General features: G+C 38.6%; 1 protein-coding gene across 1 annotated transcript in view; it reads right to left on the reverse strand.

Annotated features, from left to right (window-relative positions):
• Nucleotides 1-15559, reverse strand: part of ush2a (Usher syndrome 2A (autosomal recessive, mild)) — a gene marked incomplete at its 5' end in the record, with an annotated part of 251879 nt that overhangs the window by 162464 nt on the left and 73856 nt on the right. Inside the window, 8 exons of the mRNA XM_079833659.1 lie at nt 839-919; nt 1445-1648; nt 3090-3366; nt 3686-3816; nt 3909-4097; nt 4182-4283; nt 4782-4908; nt 10013-10143. Coding sequence (XP_079689785.1) covers nt 839-919; nt 1445-1648; nt 3090-3366; nt 3686-3816; nt 3909-4097; nt 4182-4283; nt 4782-4908; nt 10013-10143 — 1242 coding nt within the window. The remainder of the gene's footprint in view (nt 1-838; nt 920-1444; nt 1649-3089; nt 3367-3685; nt 3817-3908; nt 4098-4181; nt 4284-4781; nt 4909-10012; nt 10144-15559) is intronic.

The raw sequence follows: 15559 nt of genomic DNA on the forward strand, positions 1-15559 counted from the left end.
AAATTTGCAACAATTTTGCAAAGAAAATTCAAAATATCTCACTTCCTGTTGGTTTTCAGATTTTCGTCTTTTTTGTAGGTATTGGGCTGTTACATGTGTCTACCGAATTTCATACCTGTACGTGAAACGTAGTGGGAGGGGCACTTAGTTGAAATGTTGTAGGTGGCGCTATCGAGCCATTTTGCCACGCCTAATTCTGAAACCCATATCAGACGTCAATTTTCACCACTTCTGACGCATGTGCAAAGTTTCATGAGTTTTCGAGCATGTTTAGCCCCTCAAAATGTGATTCATTTGGGAGAACAATAATAATAGGCTGAGCAAATACAATAGGGTCCTCACACCATCGGTGCTCGGGCCCTAATTATATTATAATATATTTTAAAAAGTAATTTATTCCTGTGATGGCAAAGCTGAATTTTCAGCAGTATTTAGTGTCACATGATCCTTCAGAAATCATTGTAATATGCTGATTTGGTGCTCAGGAAACATTTCTTATTATTATCCCTATTATTATGTTGATAACAGTTGTGTTGCTTAATATTTTTGTGGAAACCATAATACAAGATTCTTTGACGAATAGAACAAATTTTGTTTTTTGAAATTAGTTTTTATTGTCACTTTTGATCAATTTAAAGCATCTTTGCAGAATAAAAGTATTACAAATATTTAAAAAAATATATTTTACTGACCCAAACATTTGAAAGCTTGTAGTGTTTATACTGTATATTTAATCTCATTAAGGTAAGTGTATACTGTACATCAGACTGTAGGGTTCTACCAGTGAGATGAAAAGCCTAACTACTGATATTAGACTATCTATTTGCACCTGTCCTACCTGTCTCTCTGCTGCGTCCCCGCTGCCATGGCCCCGCTGTCCAACCTCCTTCTCCCAATGCCATCACTCTGTACAAATACTCTGTACACACACACAAAAAGACATGTAAAAAGAAATGTGCTTTCTCGAGACAATTCAGTATAAAAAACAGCTTCAAGTATTGACAATTTTGAGTTATTTCAGTGAATATTTCTCTTGGTGAGAAAGTCTACAAGTGTGTTGCGCAAATGTAAAAACTGTTTCTCGCTCCATCTCCATCACTCACAAGAGAGGCACCTCGGCTATATTTGTCCGTGCGCATTAGCTAAGGTGCAGTTCTCAACAGTTTTGCAGTATTGCTGATGAAGGGGACAGCAGTAGCTGTTTTAGATATGACCTCTCTGTGCCCCTGGTGTCGTGTCTGCGTCCGTTGCTGGACTAGACATATTATGTTGTTCTTCGGTTTGGTTTTTACAATAACAAACTCCGAGCAGAAAGGACAAATCAGGCCAAACAATCGCCTGATACAGAGGCAACACGAGGCCAAAATAGCTGTGGGTCAATGAGGCTTGGCTACCGCGCTGGTGGGGATTGTGCTTGCGAAAAGGGGTTTGATGCTGCTTTTACCCGTGAAGGGCTGCAGTGTCAGGTCCTCTGCGCTCCTGTCTCTGCCTGTGTACACCAGAATGGAGTCGTTTCCCCTGCAGTTAACGCTGGTGTCAGCTGACAGGCATCCATCCAGATTGACTCTGACAGCACTGCTGGACACAGCCGCCAAGCTTACGACAGGCCCACGTGCGAATCTAACATCCCTGATGCAGCCGCCAAAACCTGCAGAGCAGCACAGAAGAGGATGAAAGAGAGACAAAGACAGAATGAGAGAAAAGGGAGAAAGATGTTTGAGTCATATTCTGAACTGGTCTGATTTATCGGAGACAACAAAAACTGTCAGTAAACTTGGGACTGAGTACATGAACATTTTTATCAGTTATGTCATTTTGAAACCATGATTTTATAACTATATGGGTCCAATGTTTTGTTCTTTCTTGTTAATCATTCATAGAAATAATTTCGAAAAGTATTGTCAGAGGGACTTTCATTATCAGAGGTAAATGTATTAACAGAGGGACTTCCAAATCACTGAATTCAGGTGTTCCAATCACTTCCAGGTGTATAAAATCAAGCACCTACAGTGGGCATGCAGACTGCTTCTACAAACATTTGTAAAAGAATGGGTCGATCTCAGGAGCTCAGGAGTGAATTCAAGCGTGGTACCGTGATAGGTTGCTGCCTGAGCAATAAGTCCATGCGTGAAATTTCCTCAATACTAAATATTCCACGGTCAACTGTTAGTGCTATTATAACAAAGTGGAAGCAATTGGGAACAACAGCAACTCAGGCCACGTAAAATCACAGAATGGGGTCAGCGCATGCACCAAACTTTCTGCAGTCAATAACTACAGACCTCCAAACTTCGTGTGGCCTTCAGATTAGCTCAAGAACAGTGCGTAGAGAGCTTCATGGAATGGATTTCCATGGCCGAGCAGCTGCATCACCAATTACAATGCAAAGTGGTGTGAAGCACGCCGCCACTGGACTCTAGAGCAGTGGAGACGTGTTCTCTGGAGTGACGAATCCCGCTTCTCTGTCTGGCAATCCGATGGACGAGTCTGGGTTTGGCGGCTGCCAGGAGAATGGTACTTGCCTGACTGCATTGTGCCAAGTGTAAAGTTTGGTGGAGAGGGGATTATGGTGTGGGGGTTGTTTTTCAGGGGTTGGGCTTGACCCCTTAGTTCCAGTGAAAGGAACTCTTAATGCTTCAGCATACCAAGACATTTTGGACAATTTCATGCTCCCAAATTTGTGGGAACAGTTTGGGGATGGCCCCTTCCTGTTCGAGTTTGGTGTGGAGGAAGAGGAACTTGACTGGCCTGCACAGAGTCCTGACTTCAACCCGATAGAACACCTTTGCGATGAATTAGAGCGGAGACTGCGAGCCAGGTCTTCTTGCCCAACATCAGTGCCTGACCTCACAAATGCACTTCTAGAAGAATGGTCAAAATTCCCATAAACACACACCTAAAGCTTGCGGAAAGCCTTCCCAGAAGAGTTGAAGCTGTTATAGCTGCAAAGGGTGGGCCAATTCCATATTAAACCATACGGATTAAGAATGGGATGTCTTTAAAGTTCATGTGCATGTAAAGGCAGGTGTCCCAAAACTTTTGGCAATATATACAAATAAAATATACAAAAAAACCTGCAAGTGTCTCACCGTGCAAAAGGCTGTGTTTGTTCAGTCCTGGGTGCACTACTCCAGGTGGGACTCCCCCTACATAGAGCGGAGAGCTGATTGTCAGAGGGCCACCCATGCCCTTCCTTTCCTGTTCATATACATCATTGAGGCCAGCGCTCACTAACAGGCCTCTCTTCAGCACACTCAAACTGTTCCAGCCCCCATCACAGTAGGACAGGCCCACCCATACGCTCAACTCTGCCGTCTGTTCACCCCAACGCAACAGCCAGAAGAGAACTCCACCCTGCAGCTCGGCCTGGATAACACACACAACTGTTACAATGATGTTTTGAAACACTGTACATATTCATTTCAGCTTTTTTGTTTAATTATAATTTTTTACATGATAATTAAAATTAATTGAATTAATTGCAATGAATCAACTAAATACTAGTAGAAACCTTTAACATTGAGGTGCTACTTGAATAGCTCCAACAACAGTTAAGCACAGGTCTAAGGGCATGACTAATTGCGCTAAATTAATTAGTACTTTTGTTAATTATTTATAATTAATTGCACTAAATTAAGTGCAAGTTTAACTGACAACCCTAATGTTTAGATTTAAGCAAACTTACCAAAAGGAAATCCTTCCCATCTACATCGTAGGCGAACAATAGTAGCGCATTTAGCTGATCAGTTTTAAACTCAAATGATATTTCGAAATAATCTCCACCAGTGAATATTTCAGGCTTGACCTTCAAAAACCCTGAATATAAAAAATAAATATTTGTTAGGAAAACTCAATCTTAGCTTTGCAAATGATCAGACCATATGAAACAAGTTTAAATCAGGTAATACCATGTCCTGCGAAGTAGGCCCCATCTTCAGAGATAGCAGGACAGCCCTCCCAGCTTTCATAGGACTCATGTTTTTCTAGTGCTGATCCCCAGTTCAGAGGCTCCCATACTTCAGTAGTGCCACTGAATTTCTGCACCATCACATCCCTCAAACAACCAGCAAACCCATGTTTCACCAGCTTGGCTTGACCTGTACACATATAACAAGCCCTTGCAACTCTTCGTAGATACAGATTTCTACTGTCAGTTATCAGGACATTCAGATATAAATTACCAGTGTCTTGTCTAAGAAGGGTGAAATTTTCTGGAATCCCTCCTATGAAGACGCCTGTATTCTGACCGATGATGGTGCTGCCACTTGTAGCTGATGCCGATCCTGTTGGAGGAAAAATATGAGGTGATACCCCTGAGCACGTGCCAATGCTAAATCAATACAATAATGTTCTTCTGAGACTGCTCCTGGCTGGTCTAATAATCAGAGCAGGGCACAGCAGTATTTTAACAACTTTATTGTTATATTTCAATGGTTTCAGTTGGTGCTTCAGAACGGATAAAGTCATATTACTCTAAAAAGTGACTGAGATAAAGCAACCCTCCCTCTGGTGGGAAGAATCCCCTGAGACTGCTTTGAGACAGGAAGAGGAAGACGCAGCTTCACACCTCCAGCCTTAATTGAAATGTAATTTCAGGAAAGGAGAGGCTTCTTTGGCCTAATTATTCTAATCACACAATGAATGGCAACGATTAACCTTGATAATTCCTTTGCTTGAAAATCTGTTCAAGTCGGGGGCTTTACAGGCACTGAATAACCGAACAGGACAGAAGTGGAGGTGCAGGGTTGGCCTATGAATTTCATATGTGTGTGCGTCATTACCGCTGTATTGATTGTCGACAATGATTGTTCCCACGGCCTGCTTCCTAGTAGCGATCAGACGGTGCCACTGGTTGTCATTATAGCGTCTCCCTCCATCGTTGCGAGGGCTGAGGGCCACGGCTGAGGCCTAGCATCAAACGCTGAGGGTTAATCACTCGCTCATCATGAACACACCGCACACACTGCACAAATGATGGCTGATCAGCAGCTCTAGCAAGAGGAGATATTCCCCTCCCTGTGCTGCAGCAGAGCTTAGGAGGTAAAAATGCATGCACATAAACTAATGCAGAGTAAAACTGTACAATTATTTGAACTGTAAAGAATTCATATACTGTAACAAATTTTTTTTAACTAGATAAGCAGTTTGTCAGGACAAGCTTTGAATAATGGCTGGGCATTATTGGGTGTTTTAACGTTTGAACTTTGAAAAAAATAGATAGCTAGAACGATAGATAGAACACTAGAACCCTAGGACATTGGAACACTAGATAGATAGATAGATAGATAGATAGATAGATAGATAGATAGATAGATAGATAGATAGATAGATAGATAGATAGATAGATAGATAGATAGATAGATAGATAGATAGATAGATAGATAGATAGATAGATAGATAGATAGATAGATAGATAGCTAGATAGACAGACAGACAGACAGACAGACAGACAGACAGACAGACAGACAGACAGACAGACAGACAGACAGACAGACAGACAGACAGACAGACAGACAGACAGACAGACAGACAGACAGACAGACAGACAGACAGACAGACAGACAGACAGACAGACAGACAGACAGACAGATAGATAGATAGATAGATAGATAGATAGATAGATAGATAGATAGATAGATAGATAGATAGATAGATAGATAGATAGATAGATAGATAGATAGATAGATAGATAACTAGAACATTGGAACACTAGATAGATAGATAGATAGATAGCTAGAACGATAGATAGAACACTAGAACATTGGAACACTAGATAGATAGATAGATAGATAGATAGATAGATAGATAGATAGATAGATAGATAGATAGATAGATAGATAGATAGATAGATAGATAGATAGATAGATAGATAGATAGATAGATAGATAGATAGATAGATAGATAGATAGATAGATAGATAGATAGATAGATAGATAGATAGATAGATAGATAGATAGATAGATAGATAGATAACTAGAACATTGGTACACTAGATAGATAGATAGCTAGAACGATAGATAGAACACTAGAACATTGGAACACTAGATAGATAGATAGATAGATAGATAGATAGATAGATAGATAGATAGATAGATAGATAGATAGATAGATAGATAGATAGATAGATAGATAGATAGATAGATAGATAGATAGATAGATAGATAGATAGATAGATAGATAGATAGATAGATAGATAGATAGATAGATAGATCGAACGATAGATAGAACACTAGAACATTGGAACACTAGATAGATAGATAGATAGATAGATAGACAGACAGACAGACAGACAGACAGACAGACAGACAGACAGACAGACAGACAGACAGACAGACAGACAGACAGACAGACAGACAGACAGACAGACAGACAGACAGACAGACAGACAGACAGACAGATAGATAGATAGATAGATAGATAGATAGATAGATAGATAGATAGATAGATAGATAGATAGATAGATAGATAGATAGATAGATAGATAGATAGATAGATAGATAGATAGATAGATAGATAGATAGATAGATAGATAGATAGATAGATAGATACGATACGATAGATACGATAGAACGAGTGACAGACAGAGAGATTAGATTAGGAGGATAGGACATTTCCCAGAATGAATCATAAAAAAACAAGTAAATTCCCATTAATGCCATTCCGATTCAACGTCTTGGGTGTTGTGGTCAATTCCATCCAATTCATGAATTGAAAGGGAGTCAGCTCTTGAATTCATAATATTGCACAACTCATAATGTAGACAAACAGTGATATTACAAAAGAAGTAAAAACACACAACTCCACTGTCAGCATTAAAATGAGGCTCATGTCAATAAAGCACAATGCCATAAAAGGTAGGCACAGTTAGTAGGTAAAGATTCACCAACAACTGATCACACTGATATGTACCTAGAGTTAACTTTGACTATTTACTCTTCAATATCTGGGTTTATAGAGGAGAAGTTGGAGAAGTCGGAAAAAAAAGAAGCACCAGAATCCCTCTTGGCACCAAACTCAAGGCGCTAAGGAATTCTGCCCGGAGATAGGACATTCCCCAAAAGCAGTAAATTTCATGGGCTGGCACCATCAACATAAGATGGGGTTATTGTCCTGCTAAAATATGACATCATTCAGGTTCATACACTTAACGGCCTGACTGAGTGCTCTGCAGTGAAAGCACAGAGACACAAAGTATCGCATCTCCTCTTTGTGATGAAGATTTAATGATCAAATCAATATGTGTGTGGATGCTGAGGAAAGTCAGCCCTGTGATATGCTTACTGCAGAGAGCAGGAGAGAGGGAGGGAGAAGAAATAGCTTTAGGGAGAAGCCAGGACAGACACAACACTGCATTCCTATCCCTCCTCCCTTTGAAAGTATTCAGTGGGGCTTCTTTACGATGAGAGATCAATTCTGTCACAACAACTAAAAGCCTTTCTGAATAAAATCATCTGCCAGCAGTTTAACAGCTAACTTTAATTATTCCAAGCCAAAATGTGTTTACTGAATGTGTTTATATCAGATTCAGATTCACCAAAAAATTCATATCGGTCTTGTTCATTGGGAGGCAGACCTATCAACGACATCATGACCTGAACATCTGATGTAATGTATTCAAGTTTCAGTCATGTGCTGTAAACATCAGCTAGGGAGTCCTAATGACTGAACCCCAAATGATCAGTCACAGCATTCATCAATTTTAAGAAAACATTGCAGCAATGCTAGAGGATATTTACACCACAAATCATCTACTTGCATAAATTAATTGCTGATTACGCTCATGAATTATCAATTAGGACTTGTTTCAAGGGATTTTTTTTTTTTGATAAACATTAAAACAATGTGCTTAAAGATATGCTTAAAGAAATGGCTATTTATAAAAGTCAAATATTAGTTTTGTCTGAGAAACGGACTGAAATCTTCTCCAGTAGGCTGTTTCATAGCGGGAATGCGTTGAACTCCATAACTGGAGAAATCATAAATGAATCGATTTTGTGAATCGGAAGAGTAATTCATTGGAAATACCCAACACAAAAGAGCAATTTGTTCATGAATAAACTTCATGTCATAAACTTTGCCCATAAAAAGGGCAATTTTAAGTGAAGAAAGACTAAAAATTCAGTTTTTTTGTCACACAAAGCTATTGTATTGCTTCTGAAGACTCCTTTATTGCAATTGCATTTGAATAAAAGACAATTTTTTCAAAATGCCTCCATTTAACCTCAACAGGACAAAAGTCGTAATGATGAGTAAGTGATAACACAACTTTCATTTCAGCTATTCTATTAAATCAGTGGTTCACAACCTTTTTGACACCATTTTGCTATGATATTTCCTCTGGTGTTTCTGCTATTATTATGCCAATGCTTCTTGTTTTCAAAATTGTTTTATTAACAGAAACTAGTTTGTTCATATATTAAATTAAATTCATTAGCCATGATTCATTTTGTAATTCCAGAAAATCCAAGATTCCAAGATCCAAAATCCAAGAAATCCAAGATCCGACATTTTATTTTTAATATTCAATTTTTCCACATGGTTAAATAATTGTAATGTTATCATTCAGTGGCCCCCTTTGAAGTACACGGAGACCCCCCTAAGTGGGCCACCTGGTTGGGAACTTTTAAAATGATCAAATTCATAGACTTCATAGAATATAAACAATTAAGAAACAGAAATTTAGTCTATAACTGAAAATCCTTCTTTTACCTATAAAAACTAATGGTCAATGGAAATCAGTGAGTATGGTTAAAAGAATTTACGCACTAACACTCCAAACAGTTCATTAAAGATCTGTTTCACAAGATTCCTATAGAAGCTGCTATAGGTTTTGGTGATGTAGTGTGTGTCATTAACATAGTGAGCAGCATACTCTTGCTTAATAGCCCTTGAGTTTGTTTAAGATGAAATGGGCGCTGTCCATGGTACTAATGCAACTAATCATGCCCATGGGCCTTGGAGAGACCTTCTCTCCTCACTGTATGCCTGGAAACCACTCATCACTGGCTTATCTCTGAGAGACTGCGATAAGGAGACATTTGGAAAAAAACAGCATCATTTGTGACAGCCTTTACAGGAACTAAATACGCTTTCATGAGACAGTGTTTCATAAAATGCTCATTAATTTCATCATTAGAAAGAGTGTGTGGGGAAGCATACCAGTTCCCTGTGTCACGCTCAATTAGCATCCCATGGTGCTAATCCCATTAGAATTGTTGAATTCGTTAATGGGGGAACTAATGGGCATGCTATCAGGGGACATTAATTGGGCATGACACCACTTTTAGTTATAATTATCAAACTACCCCGACAAAATGTGTTTACGAATGCAAAACCGGCAATATTCGGCAATGGCGCTTATTGGTGGGGTGAGTTTCTCGGTGGTCTCCTGGACACTAATGTGAAATCATCTTTCATGATTGCTTTCATCATCAGAGCAATAGACTCAACCCTACATGCTAGTGCTGCAGTGTGCATAATTAGCATGCTATTGCTATTCCCATCCAATGTCTGCGGGTAACAAGTTAATTGGTCTCGAACCCTCTTTTAGCTGAAGTTTTAAGCAGAGAAGAACTTGATCCATCAAAATGTAGATATTAAAATTCTTAATACGATACGATAATAATTATTTTCATGTTAATACGGATAAATAAACGGTCGATATTAAAATTTCTTGAATGAATTCAACATAAAACACTCAAATCAGTCATTTTAAGTGCTACAATTGAATTTAGGAATCACATTACAATATACAGTATGTAAAAATGGATGCCCATTTTGGTATTTGCTAAAGATTACATTTAACAGTGTTATTAAGTTATTTGTGTCTTTAAAGACTGATAGCAAATTTCTTATAAAAGTAAAAAATATTCAATATCACCTAATTGTGAAATGAAATCACTAATATCAGCTGATAATCAATATGGTTCCGATATATCCGCTGGTCTATTTGAAGGTTTAAAGGCTTTTTATAGCTTAAACAAACACAAAGCAGTCCATGACCATGATGTACCTGAGGGTCAAAGAGGAAGTATGGACGGCCGTTGTGTATTTGCAGAGCGACATACTCCTCCTGTTCTCCAGGGGAAACCGCAAACAGCATAAGCCCCTCCTCGACGCGTGTCCGGAAACTCAGCTGCAGGCCTGGGGAGAGACAATGTATGTTCCATATCAATAAACGGCTTACTGCACAGAAAGCATTATAAAGCAGTGTGAAAGCATGTCAGAATGCATGAACACAACAAAAATTGCATTCATAAGAATGTAAGAGCAAATGACAGGATAAGGCCCAGAATTGTGAGAAGTGTATGAGTGTGTGATGCCTGTGAGATCAAAACACTGAGCAATGCCTGAACCGTCCCACAATGCCTGAGCAGAGCTAACCTCTTAAGGCTTTATCCTAACAGAACTGCTTTAAAAACAATCCCCTCAGAACTGATCTTAGTAAAACCTTCCATCATCTGACCTGGAAATCAGACCAAAGATACCAATCAGACCAACAAAAAAAAAAAAAATACCTTTGAAGTGGTGTCCTTCTTCAACATAAGTTCATTAATATGTTGAGTACAAACCCACTCAAATACAGACTGCTTAGATTAAAAAGATTCCATTTAATCTTTCTTAGAATCTCAAGTGGATTGAAGAGGTTGTAAGTCTGGTTGACCTCATGTAGAGCAGCAAGATGTTTCTTCAGGCTTCAGATCTATACAACTGATACAGGGATTATACCATCTGAATACCAACCCTACAGGACTGACTCTATATGTTGGATTGCACAAGACAGCTACTGCCCTGATAAAACTAGTACATATTCTATTATAAACAACGTATACAAATTTAGAATATACAAAAATATTTTTAGTTCTTTTGAGCTTTGTATTCATCAAAGAATCCTGAGGAAACAGTATCACAATGTCCACAAAATTATTAAGAAGCACACATAACATCAATTTAACATGATCCCACATGTGCTTAATATGTGTTTTCTTCCATGGGGTGGGGAGAGAACACCTCAATACAGCCCTTAAGAGGGTTTTCTGTAAAGAACACAGAGCTCTTTTCTCAGGTTGACCAGACAGTCTCGGCCCTGTGGAGGATGGTGGGGGAGAACCTGGATCAGAAGTTGTAGGTTCAGCAGAGCAGATCTCTCTGGGGTGATCAGCTATTTTTTGACAAGTGCTTCACATCCATCAGAACGTCTGGTCCATTACAGGAGAGGGAACGTGGAGGCTAAAGGGACATCTGTGGGATTTGAGATCCCAGTGGAGAAGCGTGGCGCTGTACGCACTGACAGGCCTGTCCAGAAAAGCTGTGGTCAGAGGTCTCTCAGGCACAGGGCTGGTCTGAGCGGGCTGATGAGGAATGAGATTCACCTCTGTGGGTCTCAAGACTAGCGCTAAGACATGGAAAAGATGTGAAGCACTTTTACACGAGGACTGCATCAGCACTTTAGGACACAGTGCTCAGGGTAATGCGCCCACCAAATATGGACAGAGACTAAAAGAAATAATAATAAATGATATATGTGTGTGTGTGTGTGTGTGTGTGTGTGTGTGTGTGTGTGTGTGTGTGTGTGTGTGTGTGTGTGTGTGTGTGTGTGTGTGTGTGTGTGTGTGTGTGCTGGTAAACCCTATATTATGGGGACAAAATGTCCCCACAAATATGGCAATATCTGAAATATTTGTCCTTGTGGGGACATGTTTTGGCCCCCATGAGGAAAACAGCTTATAACTCATAAAAATATATGTTTTTGGAACATGTAAAAATGCAGAAAGTTTTCTGTGATGTGTAGGTTTAGGGTTAGGGGATAGAATATACAGTGTGTGCAGTATAAAAATCATTATGTCTATGGAAAGTCCCCATAAAACATGAAAACACAACGAGAGAGAGAGAGAGAGAGAGAGAGAGAGAGAGAGAGAGAGAGAGAGTGTGTGTGTGTGTGTGTGTGTGTGTGTGTGTGTGTGTGTGTGTGTGTGTATGTTTGTGTACACACACACACACACACACACACACACATATTTCATACACACACTATATATTTCATATACAGTCACACATTATCCCTAATTCTACATGTTTAATGCAAAAATTGTTCAATCATTTTGAAAAATATAAAGCAAGGGAATATTATGGATAATGGGAATTGATGGCAAACACGTCCAACCCAAAATATTTTTCTCTGCCAAAACACATCATATCAGCTATAAGTAAAACAAACAGGGCTATTTGGATTTAATCTGCTTAGTACATAACCTGAATAACTTCAGTCATGTTAGTATTATTGCGGCATTAATCAAGTTGTTGCGTATTAATGAGTTTTCAGGGAATGCTAATTACTGTCATAGATTCTGCAGCACCCCATTAAATATACAAATTACAGAATTAAAGAGCCAGAGCTTTTCATGATTAATCTTTAAATGGGGAAAAACTAATGATGTCTGTACAAAGTTTCCCTCTACTTTCCACTGACTGAGGCCGTTTGACAATCAATCAAATTAATTAAGGGAAATAATTTGTATAATTTAACATTTTGTGCTACAATAGCATGTAGTCTTTGAAAATTGCTTCATTCTCATGTATTACTGCTTCCCATTTTGGTAAATTGTAAATTATTTTCACTGCCACTCCATGCAGATACAAAAACAGACAGACATATATAAATAAAACAAAATAGATGAATACTATAGACACAGAGCAAGTAAGATGAGCCTAAAATATAATGAATTACAACACAAGTGAAATGTTTAGACTTTAAAGTACAAAGAAAAAAAGGACAAGACCGCTGTAATATTTCAATGACGCTCAAAACTCAAGTCAATTCACCTCAACTATACTGCATTTTTAATCTCATTTTTACTTTGATTTGTCGGGACTTGCATCCTTTAACAAAGTCATTTCAAGCGCAAGATTAGATGACCATTGATTTTGCTTAATTTATTGCTTTGGCTACATTTCAATAATATACAAAGTATTTGTCCCTGAGCATGCTATTTGTTCATCGCTTTTTGTTGTTGTCATTATGCCTCATTTCAGCCATTGAGCTTTTCGGTACGATTTATCCATTTCTTAAAGTTCGATAAAAAACAAAAGCTTATTTTCAAGTGTTTTGGGGTAGTGCATCACAGAAACCAACAACACAGACATTCAGCTGGTTAGTACCCCATGTATACTGCGTTATAATAAAATCAGATGAACTAAAGGTGTAAAGCGTAAAAAGAAAAGTCGTCTAAAAGGGGTGTTGTCGTTCTGGTTTGTTCTTTGGGTTCCCTCATTAGTTGGTGGCCATTTATAATCCCAGCAGGCCCAAGGACGAGCTCACCACTTTGACTGCAGCCATTGATCAATTAGGGAGTGAGCTGAACTCAACTCAGGGCTTGATTTATAAAGATTTATCCGTTTGTCATTATTTAAGGAAAAAAACTGGAAATTGCAGTGCTAAATGTTAATAGAGTTAAAGGGGGAAATGGCCATTCATTTCCTGAAATTGCAAGGTCACAAAGGGTCACCCATTTATATGCACGCTCCTTAAGGAGGCAATTTAATGTCCCCGACTTCTTAGGGAGGATCTACTAATTGCCTCGTTTTAATATAAATAAAGTCAGATTTTCCAGATATCTTAGAGCATGTGTCCAACAAAAAGGGCTCGCGACATGACATGGTTTCATGTTCTTTTGCGGATTATGCAGCAGAGAGAGGCTGGGGAATGGAGAAGAGGAAATTACATAAACCTCACTAAAGGCCTTAATGTGCCGCCACGTTCTCACCTGTGATTCACAGCTTTTCCTTTTTTGTCACAGGAAAATAACACCTAAATCTCATCCTCATGTCACTCAAAGAAAGAGGTCATCTAATGTTTGCCTCTTCTGTCACAACACACTGACCAATCTGATAACTTAAAGCAACGCCTTCCCAGCTTTTAACGCAATTAAATCGCAAGTAATCTAAACAAATGGCAAGCTGAAGGATTTTTACATTAGTAGATCAACCGGAACCTGTATTCATTTGGAACTCAATTCTCCAATTATGTTTGTAAACAAAAGTATAATTGCCCTTTGTCTAATCATGGAAGTCATTAATACATCAGGATGGAGAAGAGTGAAGAAAGAAGTGAGAGATGAATAAAGAGTGTTTAGGGCGGAGCAACGAGGTTGCCGTGGCCAACATGAACATTTGAAAATGCAGTACACCTTCTAAACACTGTAGATTAGGGTCCAATTCTCACTATTAACTAGACTATTGCCTCAATTACTGTTTATTAATAGTTGGTAAGGAAGTTGTTATGTTTAGGTATTGGGTAGGATGAAGGGAAGTAGAATATGGTCATGCAGAATAAAGCATTAATATGTGCTTTATATGTACTAATAAACAGCGAATATATCCAAGTAATATGCATGCTAATAAGCATGATAGTTCAATCATGGGCTAATTTAAATTTTTGGGTGAACTATCCCTTTAATAGTGAAAATTGGACCTTAAAGGGATAGTTCACCCAAAAATGAAAATTAGCCCATGATTTACTCACCCTCAAGTCATCCTAGGTGTATATGACATTGTTCTTTTAGACGAATAAAATCTGAGTTATATTAAAAAAGTCCAGGCTATTCCAAGCATTATAATGGCAGTAATTGTTGCTCTGTTTTTGAAGTCCATAAAAAATGCACCTGTCCGTTGAATTACGTGCTCCACGCGGCTCTGGGGTGTTAATAAAGGCCTTCTAAAGCGAATCGATGCGTTTGTGTAAGAAAAATATCCATATTTAAAACTTTATCAAGTAAAGTTCCAGCCGATCGCCTTCCGTGGAAAAGTGTTGAAAGTGCCTTCTCGCAATGCAAGATGCGTATGTGACGTCATTACGAGCGCACTTGGTCGCGTTTGTCTTTCGATCGGCAGAGGCACTTTCAACACTTTTTCCATAAATTTAATACGGAAGGCGGTCGGCCGAAACTTTCGATTCGAAAAAGGCCTTAATTAACACCCCAGAGTCGCGTGGGGCATTTTATTTGACGGACAAATGCATTTTTTATGGACTTCAAAAACAGAGCAACGATTACTGCCATTATGATGCTTGGATTAGCCTGGACTTTTTTAATATAACTCAGATTTTATGTGTCTGAAAGAAGAATGTCATATACACCTAGGATGACTTGAATCATGGGCTAATTTAAATTTTTGGGTGAACTATCCCTTTAAACTAAAGTGCCACCGAAAACGCTTTAGGAGTGGAAAAAAACTGTGTTGACTTTGTTTGGAACCAAACAAAAAACAATATAATGACAATACATTTAGTCTAGATGATAATAACTGTTTATGAAGTTTTAGACCTGGGGTTTTCAAATTGTGGGTTGCACACACGCGTTTGTTCTAGGCCTGCACGATATAAAAACATTAAATAAAAATCATGATGTTGCTTAATGCAATTTCCGAATCTCAAATGCTACTATTTAATTATATAAATATATGCGCAAGCGTTTTATAGTGAAGAATGCCCGTGCGACTTGCAAAAACAATGTTTTCTGCGTTTCAGAGTGGCTTGTTTCATTATTAAGCGGCTTCATTATTC

Source organism: Gobio gobio, assembly GCF_949357685.1.
Source record: "Gobio gobio genome assembly, chromosome: 13".
Classification (NCBI taxonomy): domain Eukaryota; kingdom Metazoa; phylum Chordata; class Actinopteri; order Cypriniformes; family Gobionidae; genus Gobio; species Gobio gobio.